Genomic DNA, 10,596 nt, shown 5'->3' with positions numbered 1-10,596 from the left:
AATGACCCAAGCATAAAAGCAGAATATGAATCCGCAACGTGGAGTAGAATTTTAATCGTGAAAGTTTTGTTTTGCAAAAAAAAAAAACGTTGATTCAGGCAGCGTATGGCACGTAACCATACTTGGGGATGGGCCAAGATTAGGAAGTCATAATTGTGAGAAGGCGGAGGACAAAACAAAACGAAAAGGTAGACGATTACACACGTGGTTGAGCATCACGAGGTCGGCGTATTGGAGTGGGATGGATGGACTGAATACAATAAAGGTAGAGCTAGGCTTCTGCAATAAGCTTTAGCATGGCAGTCTGTGTGATTCCAATAAATATTCTGAACGCCGGCGCAGTCATGTGGCTTTAGGGCTGCTCAAACCTAGACCAAGCTAATGCAACGACACCTCCAGCACATTTCTCCGCAAAGCCTAGAAGAAGCACCAGAACAGGCAAAAACCGTATATTGACCCTGCTTCATGGCAAAATGGGCTCGAAAGGGAAAGCGCCAAGAAAGAGTTATGTGGGCAAAAATATAGCGGCAGAACACGGCGGCGCAGTTTCGTACGATACACTTAAATATGTCGTGTTCGAGCCAATTTCCTACCGAAGGAACGCAGGAGGTCTTTGTCATTATAAGGAATTGTTTAAAAATAATCATTAATCGCTAAGTTAATAATTTGTCTCCTAGTCCTAGTAGCGGTGAAGTAGCCTGTAACCTTGAAGACAACACGAGACCTCTCAGGACTCATTCGAAAAGACCAGCGCGGAAACAGACAGGGACACGAGAAGAAAAAACACTGACGACAGGACGAGCGCTGTCTGTCGTCAGTGTTTTTTTCTTCTCGTGTCCCTGTCTGTTTCCGCGCTGGTCTTTTCGAATCATGTCACACCAACTCCCCCAAACGGCAATTTTACCGAGTTATCAGGCACTTTTTTTATTACGCAGCACTCTAGACAGGCGCTCGTAATAAATGTACAGCGCACGAGTTATGAAAAAGCAGTCATTTGACTGTATGCGTAACATGACAGACTGAAAATACGTAATGAGGGACGAGCAGAATGCTGAAGAACATCCAAAAACGGCTATAGAACAAATAGATATCATGGAAGCCTTTAGGCACCGAAACCAAGGAAAGCATAAGCGATATTTTTCCCTTTTTTATTTTGGAATGTTGATAAATGGGAAATTAGGAATCATACTTTACCTGAAATATCACACATTATAAAGAAGAACGAAAAAACTAGGAGGCCTAGTTTGCGCGCCGCAAGTACTTCCACTAGGAACTGCGAGGACTGAAAGAGGCTCATAAAATGAAGAACGAAGACTTTAGCCAGCGTGTTAAAAGCATTCATAAGCTACTCTTTGTGGGGGGGGGGGGGTTCAGTGGAGAGTTTTAGAAGGAGCCCGAAGCAGTGAAAAGTTAAATGAAATAATGAAAAAATATCTGCGGTCTTTGAATTGAGGCGAGTACACATCGATCGAGAATGTAGTAAGGTTTTAAGGTTAGAAAAGTTTCAACGCGGGGCAAATGCGCAACCTGATTGGCGAAAGCTAGTCTTTAAATGTTTCAGTCAGTAAGTTCAATGAGTGCCACTGCTGTGAAGGAACAGACTGAAATCCGACAAGCAAACGCAGAAAGGCCAATTAAACGATGCACAAAATCCCGCAACTTCTTTTCTTTTCATTGCGACATGGAGAGGTCTCAGATGCAAATATAACTTTGTGCGCCGGCTGAATTCATTCCAGGAGTCCACATTGGTGGTCAGCTGTCTTGTTCCGACTAACTGTTTGCGAGACCTGATCTTAGGCGTCGATTTTCTGCGTGAATATATATATGGGGTGATTATTTGTCAACCCAGGAGCGCACCGGTCCGCGTTGAGACTCCTTATTGATTATTTAGAAGCTCAACAAGCCAATATGTACCCAAATGTTTTCCTCGACACTTTTCGTTTTCCCTGAAACAAGGCGTGCTCTATAGAACAACACTTGTTCCAGTTCGCGAGCTTACCTCCTCGTCGTCTCTAAAACTCTTCTAGAGGAAATCCTTTCTGCGTGCCACGACGAACAAACCTCTGCCCATTTGGGATACTCTCTCAAGCTTGCCAGAACACAGGAGCTGCTCAACTGGCTTAATCTTGTCACTGTTGTAAAACACTATGTCCAGAGCTGTCGGCAATGTCAGCGCCATAAGGCCCTGTCCTGCAAACCTCCGGGACCTCTCCAACCTATTGCACCACCGCGTGCCTCGTTCGATCAGGTCGGCATGGACCTTCTCGACCTTTTCACTTTGTCCTCGGATGGCAACCGGTGTGTTATTACTGCCGCTGACTTTTTCGCTAAGGGTAGACAGCTGGGCTAGTTGGTAGTTTGCATTATTATAGAACATGGTACCAGCCCAAGAGACAAGGACGAAGGGAGAAGACAACACGAACACACGAACGCCGGTGTTCGTGGTGTCTTTTCTCTTCGTCCTTGTCTCTTGCGCTGGTACGATGTTCCATAATAGGACTTTTTCGCGTGATACGCCGAGGCCAAAAGCCGACTAAAGGGCGCTGTACGATCACTTTTTTCCGCATGCACACGCGTCGTTGCGACAGTGCGAAAGGGCTAGGGCTACGCAAGGGCCGAACAATGGAGCGCATGAACCAGTCCGCCTGTGCGCACAAGTTGGTTCAGCTTCAACTTTTTTCGGCACGAGCGGATGGTCGCATTACGCTATTGGCTGCTGTGCCGTGACGTGGCAGCAAACCGGCGCCAGGCCGGGCGTCCTCAGCAAGATGGCCGCCCGCGAAGCGGAGTGAAAAACGACACCTTGTAGGTGGTAGCTTTGCCGAGAAACACATAATATTGGCCGCGTGTGACAATTATGAGTGTTGACAGCGACTTCGAGATTGACTGTTTTCAACAGTGGCAAGCGGCAGTTTCCCCAAGGTTGTTTTGTCGCCATCTACACTGAGCTGACCGAGCGGGTACGCCAGAAGTAATAGTGCGGGTGTCGCGATGTCTTTAATTGGAGCCGTTTGTGACAGCTTCAAGTGTTCTTTATTCGTGCGACGATCTTCACGAACAGCAGCGAGAAGCAGCTCCCCAGGGTGAAATTCCTGTGCATACAGCAAGCTTCACAGCGCAGTAACAAGCGTCAGTGTAGTGAAAGTGATTGCAGTCGGAACGAGTGCTTTTGCGTCAGTCAGTGATATCGTCTGCAAGTATAATTACGTTTGAAAAGCTTACTGCTCACGCCTTGTTTTCCGAGTGCTGAAATGAACTTAGAGCTGTACAATAGATCTTGGTTTGGGTGCATGCGTGTGTACTGAGTTTGAGAACTGCTGTGAGTGCGACGTGACGAAATGAACTTACCAACTTCGAGCTCTGCAGCGAGTCGCATTCGTTTCAGCGGTTGCAGTGATCGCGAAACAAGTCGTCGTGCTGCGGCGTATCCATCACCGATATCGATCGTTGTTCGTGTGTACTGTGTTAGACAACCGCCGTGAGTGCGACGAGACCATTCTGAAATTTGTGTTTTGCGTATGCAAACGACCTCGGTTGCACCGCCGTTGGGCTGTTTTCTGCCGGGACTACAAAAGCGTCGCCCGCATTCTGCGGCATTGTCTCCATAAAGTGCAATCTGCGACTATGTGTGGCCGGATTACGATGGTATGCCGGCGGCACTGTTAAATCTGTGTGAAAACATCGGTGTGCATAGCAGCTCTCACATATGGAGAGTCTTTTATTTATTTCCTGCTGGCTGCGCGGATCCATATCTGTAGTAAATATTTCGTAACAAATTGAATGAATCCAGCTTCCCCTGCATGTGATCGTGGTCGTAGCTAAAGCATTAGTGTTAAGTTTGGGTTGTAACATATCACCAGATCAGGAACACTTATGTGCGGAAAAACACCATTGTCGTAAATCATTCACCGATGTTTCATAATGCAGAAGTCTCTAATATGGACCCAGTAGTGCAGCTCTTTTTCATGTGCATTTCTTTTTATCTGATGCCAAAAAAGACCACAGCTGATGCTTAAGCTCCTGAAAGCAAGTAACCCATATACAATTGTGCCTTATTAATATGAACACTTTAGTTCTGGATAAGAATTGTACATAGAGTTTTCCATGTTAGTGAATCGTGATTAAAAATGAAAAGAATTTTCAGTATACTGCTGTGATTACAATTTATTCTTTGCTTAGCAGCGTGCAGTGAAGTTGCATTTTAGACAAATGCTTGCAATATTAAGTACAGTATCATGGTCGCCATGGCTATTGGTAAAATGCAGCGTTCTCGAAGTGCTCCGTGAGCCATGACAATCGGGATAGAAACTGTACTCTTTGAATAAGCACCTAATTCCAAATATATTGTTGCTTTCAGTACACTGCTGTCGCCGAGGTGCTCAAGAACTTGACTTTATTGGTGTTGAACAGTTAACTAGCGCTTCCTAAGTAAGCTGTACCAGCTTGTGTGAGACATTCTCGAGGCCATTAGAAGCGAATATCATCAATGCACATGCACACATGCATCTGCTGTGTTTATTTACTTGTGGCTTCCTGCAGTGAACATTATTTGCCTGCTGGATGAAGGCGATGGTGGGCCTATGGAGAATATATTTGTCCGAAATGGCTAATGCTTCCTAGATTTCCTTCGCCTTATTTGCATTTGTTGCATTTCTAAATTTGTTTGCTTGAATGTAGATGCTTGTTTGCACTTTCCACAATGCTCAGCTATAGGTGTCTGTGGACACACATCTGTTCACATTTGTCGTATTGTCGTGAGAGAGCCATATTTGTGTATATTGCCAAAACCACGTTAACAAGGTTTATTTGGATTTTTCAAAATGCGCTATGCACTATTGCACTGTGGTTGGCCCTGCAATGCTAACATTGGGCCGTTTCTGAAAGCCCTACAGTGCCGGTGCAGCCATCGACCTGTCGAGGTTGAGATCACATTTAATTTCAACCCATTTCCTGACTGCTTGGATTGTATTTGAAGATTCCCTGCTTTGCACCTCTGCTGAGTTCTCCTACTGCACGACATGCTTTTACTCGAGTAGAGTTTTTTTTTCTTGCCGCGTGCTCTTTTTAAAAAAAACATTAAATTAGTGTTGCAAGTACACATCTGTGAGATTATAACAAAAAGGTTATACAGCCAGCATGCGGCTTAATTAATTTTTGGAGTTAACAAATTGCGCCAGGAAATGAGTCGCCGAACCTTTCAGAGCCAATGATTTTGACACCAGAAAGAGAAGTGCTTTGTCAGTCAGAAAATTCAAGTGAAGAGAGTCGGCATGCCTGGCAGTTCAATGTTTAACAAAAACTGCACTCTATGCTGCAAGTGGTATGAAGGGAATGCCACGGTGCAACAGCCATATGATTCAGTCTGTATTTGTCGCCAAACGCTTCTAACACTCCTTGCACTATGTTATAGTAACCGGTAACCACAGTCCAGACGCTCGCATTGCAGTCAATATTAAACGACAAAAATATGCGGGTCCCAATTGGCTTTGTGCATTTAAGCCCTGTCATTTGTCCAAACAGCAAGTTTTCATGTTAAGGCATGCATGCTTTGATAAAGTTTCATCCCCAGAAAAACTGTCCATAATTCAAGCCATAATATCACAGGGTGGATATGAATGAGGCATGCATACAGCGGAATGTGGTAAATTTTTTAGTTCTGATAATTAACAAGCAACAAATCATTGCACCATTTTTATGACTAGCATGAGTTCCTAATCGTGAAAAACACTATATACTCTCACACTGCTAAATTATTGTGGCCCATTAAATTGTTCCTTCCAGATCGGTATGCTTTTTGAAGAGGATTCCTGTGATAGAGAACTTTTCGTTCTTCGAGACATACACTTGCTCCTTAGTCTTTTTAAGAAAGCATGCCATGAAATCCTCTATAAAATAATGTCTTGCATCGTACTGTTCTGATTGGGATTTAAGTGATCCTAGCCAGTTAAATGCAATTGGCCCATGCTAACTCTTGCTCATCCTGCCTTTCTTTTTTTGGAATCTCGGGCTACCCGAAAGGTATTGTACTTGGCCCTTCCCTTGTTCTAATATTCTTTAAAGGGGTCGTGTAGTAGTATTTTCCAAAACATTTGAACGACGTGTGTATTTGGAATTATGACCCTTTATTCTATATCTTACAGTGATTCGTTTCATCGTCCGGTTTGATCGAATAATGAAAAAAAAGTAAATTTCGATTTGCCGGCACGCGTCCTCCTCAACTCTACAGCGAACGGCATCTTAAGTAGCCAATCAGAGACTTCTGTCGCCGATACAACATGGCGCCTTAGCGAGGCCTGTTGGCCCATAGTTGACCGAGGTCAGAGCATTATATGTACTCAATTTGGGCGTCAAAATGACGTCACGTCGCGTCACGCACACAAGCCAGGTAATTTAAAAATGGTCTATCTTCCCGAGCTGCAGCGTCGCTGGTTGGAAAAGAGTCGGCTGTTGGGGTTTGAGCCGTACGGCGACAAACCTTTACGGGTGCAAGATCGGCCGTCGTCAGAGGACGACAGCTGTGGCAGTGACAATGGCTGCGAAGACGAAGCGTGCGGCCGGCAACTAGCGGTCGTAGCCCGCGGCACAACCGCTACTTGCGGAAGTCCCGACCGTGAGCCTCCTGAACCCGGTCGTGTTGGGAATACACACTGGTATGTCCGAGTCTTGTTGCTTACGTTGAACAGTTTGCGAGAGAGTGCAATCGCTAACCCAAGCATTCGAATAGGTGTGTGTGCGGGTGGTGCGTGTCGATGCCCACTGCACTCGAGAGCACCTGCTGCCGCGAGATCCCGGCAGCGACTGTGAAGCAGCCGTCCGGGTGCATCACGGAGCACCCCCACTTTTATACCCTGTGCCTCGACGAAGTGGTGCTTACGGTGGCACTGCAAATGCTTCTGGGCCATGGGCTACACGTCGAGCACACAAGGTAAGAACAATGCTCAAACGAAGACGCAGCATGAACAAGCGACCGCCTTTTTTTGCTCTTTTCTCACATGCGAAGTGCTGTAATCAAAATGGGAGCCAGTGCTCAGCAAAGACTTCAAGTTAGCGATAACTATTGGGATCGCATCGTTCCCTAGGAAAATGCGTAAAAGCGCCGATGTTGTGTTTGCACAAGGTGTCACGGTGTGTATACACATCGCGGCACGTCGGTGCGAACGCTACATCGGTGGTCTTATGTTTTCTTTTTTCATATGCGTGGACGAGCACGATGTTTTGCTACTCAGGGGGTCAAATATCTTCGGGTAAACGAGCAAGGCAGATGAGACGTGCCTTCTGGCATGTGTGAACTTGGATAATGCGGTTGAAGATCACGCACATAGTTGTAACGTATATAGATGCTGACCAGACATATTTCTGTTTTATTGGCTGAGTATACATCTTTAACAGGTGCAGCACTAGAGAAGCCGATTGCAACGTAAAGGACTGTGATAACTGCAGTGAAATCAGTACAAAACAAAAAATCCTTTATTTCGCAGGAGATTGTAAAAATGGAATTCCATAGAGCAAAGTAACCTGGCCCCACTCACTGCCAGGACAATCGCCATCCCAGCACTGTCCTAATTGTTATCTTTTTTTGGCATCGCACATTAGGTGGTAACGTTCTATACTGTTCCATACAAATTATTTCGATTAAAATCATTTTCTGATAGACGTCATTGCAGCCATCATCACTTCTACTAATGTGTAGATGCTTGTGGCACAGCATGGTGTATAAAATTGGCATCTTCAGCAGTCACACAGTAAACCTGTCTTACATGTGTCGACACTGGCATCTTGCATGTGCTGGGGGTGCGAGGCATTCCTCTTTCAGTCTCAGCTGTTCCTCAGCTCCACCCATCAGCTCTAAAGTTGTAAAGGCATAGGGCCGACCAGCGTGCCCGAAGGGGTGTTATCACAAAATCAAACAGAATTATTTAATTACACAATTTTTTTTGCATTGATTAACTCCGCACAAAATGTGCTTGTCTTGGATTCGATGACTGTTGTTTTCCTTCATTTGTAAGTCATAAGCCCCTCATTTGCCTCACTTATTTGCTCAGCAGCTTCAGAAGAGGTCGTAGCAATCTTGATGCCACAGGTAGCATAAGAGAGTTCTATCACAGCTTCTGCCCTCGTCACTCAATCACATTCCTACGCGACACTTTTAGTAACCGCCATGAATGAGGGCGGCACTGATGAACTCTCTCGACGTTAGATTACATGCAACATAAAAACAACCTATAGCAGAAGACTGGGCAGCCGCTACCATAGCTAAGTTGATAGAGCATGGGTCGCAAAATTAGGAGGTTGAGGGTTCAGAGTTACCTGCAGCATGTGGTTGTTTTTTTCTTTTGCTTTCTGATTCATTACATAATTACACTAATAATTTCGCACTGATGAACAGTACAAAAAATAGAAACATTTCACTATGCATGCCTTGGTTTCGATGACTGTTGGCTTCCTTAATTTGAAAGTTGCAACTTGCCATGCGAAATCTGTGAAACACTTCACTCAATAAAGACAGATTCTTCAGAAGACCTGCACAGCAACTGGGTGCAGCAACCTTTAGTGTCGCCCAATATGTGCTCTTACCAGCCACGGCAGTAATGTTCGTTCCTGCTCACTCTTCCAACATTTACACGGGCACTCGCCACTTGCTTTTTGAGCCAGATGTGAACAACGCTGCGAAATAATGTTCTCGTGCCACGGGCCGTTCTTACCGTAGATGACGGTTGCGCACAAGCGTGGACAGTGAATGCCTCATCAGAACCTGTTTTGATCCGGTTGGGGCTTAAACTCACTTGATTTGATGCTTATGACCCTCTTACTATCTGATCATGTCTAAGTAAGAGCATTCCAGTCGAACCACAGACTTCGCCGTCAATATCGATCACATGATTAACAAGTCGCTTTTCTCATCCGAACTGCTTGCATTACAGACTGTTCTTAGCCAGTATGCATCAGTGTTTGATTTTTCTCAGCCAGACACTTCCTTTCCACTGCCAATTTATGGCATGCAACACTAGATTAACACTGGTACCGTTCTGCCCATCAGACAGAAGCCTTGTTGCATGTCCTAGGCCGAATGGACTGGCCGAATGGCCGAATGAACTCACATAGCCTCCCTCAAACGCTGCTATCACAATGCTGTCTAAACTGCTTGAGGACAACCTTCAACTGACCTGGGGCGAAATGCTAAGCCGTGCTATAGTGCAGTGAGAAGATGATGACGGACTCGATGGGCGCAAAAATGAGCTATGGTGCTCGCCGCTAACCGTTCAGTGACATTCCCGATCTCCACTTTGGCTTTGTAAATAAACGCTTTCCTGTATTTGCAACTTCGTATGAATATAATAGTTCAGCAACATTTGTCTGTGCTGCATGTGGAGAACTGTGGCACCATGAACAAAAAGTTTCAATGCTGCCACGAAAATGTGGTTATGCCACTGTTGCATTTTTGTTGTCTAGCATTCTCTCTCAGCAACTTCAGAAAGTTGCAATAGAATTCAGAGTTCAAATGCTGCCAGGAAGAACACACAGTGACAATCACATGATCTAACTTGCAAACAATGGCGTTGGAACTAACTGTACAGACACTGGTAACATGATTAACTTTCAGCATTGTAAAAGCCGGAAACTGAACATTCATTTTGCTAGGCTGAAAAAAATGGTGACTCTTGTTTTTCTCTTGTCAACAGGAGGTACCGCTACATCAGCTACAGCCAGCTTTCACACTGGCTTTGGGGACGCCTGGACAGACATCACAGGAAGGTCCTCCCTGCTTGTGCTGTACACCAAATAAGAGAGGGGTTTCCATCCGAAGGTTACACTCGTTTCCAGTATGCGCAAGGGTTGTAGAAGTTTGTTCAGCAATGCTTGTGAAGTTGCAGTCATGCCTTGTTAACATGGACACCCTGCTATAAGGATATTTTTCAAGGACTGATCTCTTCCCATTCCATTCTGCCTTGGTAATATATAAACTCTGCCTGGACTATGGACAGCTAATTTGGGAACCAAATCAAAAATAGATGCACTTTCTCTCAGTTTTGTAGACATTGTTTTGGTCCTCTGGGACCACGCTCAATGACTATAATGTGCAGTTGAAAATTGGTTGTTGGGGAAAGGAAATGGCGCAGTATCTGTCTCTCGTCTTGGTGGACACCTGAACCACGCAGTAAGGGAAGATTTAAAGAAGGGACTGAGAGAAGAAAGACAGAAAAAGGTGCCGTAGTGTCGGGCTCCAGAATAATTTCGACTACCTGGGGATCTTTAACGTGCGCTGACATCGCACAGCCCAGGGGCGCCTTTTGCGTTTCGCCTCCATCGAAACGCAGCCACCCCGGTCAGGTTCGAACACAAGTACTCCAGCTCAATAGCAGAGTTTCGACCTTCATTCGTTATTTTTGACCACTCACATTATCAATAATTTTACTGGGAACAAAGTGTCCATATTAACCGCACATCGCTGGATTATGCAATTTAACAAGTGCTTAAGACGGGAATGCACATTTGGGACAAGCGACTTCAAAGTATGAAAAGTTTTGCTACAGATGTGGGCGTTTGAAAGAACTACCACCCCCTAGGTGTTCATTATTTTTGTGAAAGGGTTGCTTT

General features: G+C 45.1%; 1 protein-coding gene across 1 annotated transcript; it reads left to right on the top strand.

The window, feature by feature from the left end:
• Positions 1-6,396: 6,396 nt before the first annotated feature.
• Positions 6,397-9,840, top strand: LOC144122576 (uncharacterized). Its single transcript, XM_077655807.1, has 3 exons — positions 6,397-6,650; positions 6,725-6,925; positions 9,681-9,840. Exons 1-3 carry the CDS (start codon positions 6,397-6,399, stop codon positions 9,838-9,840), a joined length of 615 nt encoding a protein of 204 aa, XP_077511933.1.
• Positions 9,841-10,596: the final 756 nt, after the last annotated feature.

Source organism: Amblyomma americanum, chromosome 1 (genome assembly GCF_052857255.1).
Source record: "Amblyomma americanum isolate KBUSLIRL-KWMA chromosome 1, ASM5285725v1, whole genome shotgun sequence".
Classification (NCBI taxonomy): domain Eukaryota; kingdom Metazoa; phylum Arthropoda; class Arachnida; order Ixodida; family Ixodidae; genus Amblyomma; species Amblyomma americanum.
Note: the sequence above shows the minus strand (reverse complement) of the source record. Positions and strands in the feature narration are given on the sequence as shown.

Coding starts and splice junctions, on each gene's coding strand:
- LOC144122576 (XM_077655807.1), top strand. CDS start 6,397: ATGGTCTATCTTCCCGAGCTGCAGCGTCGCTGGTTGGAAAAGAGTCGG. Junction 6,651..6,724: donor CGTGTTGGGAATACACACTG/GTATGTCCGAGT, acceptor GCATTCGAATAG/GTGTGTGTGCGGGTGGTGCG. Junction 6,926..9,680: donor CTACACGTCGAGCACACAAG/GTAAGAACAATG, acceptor TCTTGTCAACAG/GAGGTACCGCTACATCAGCT.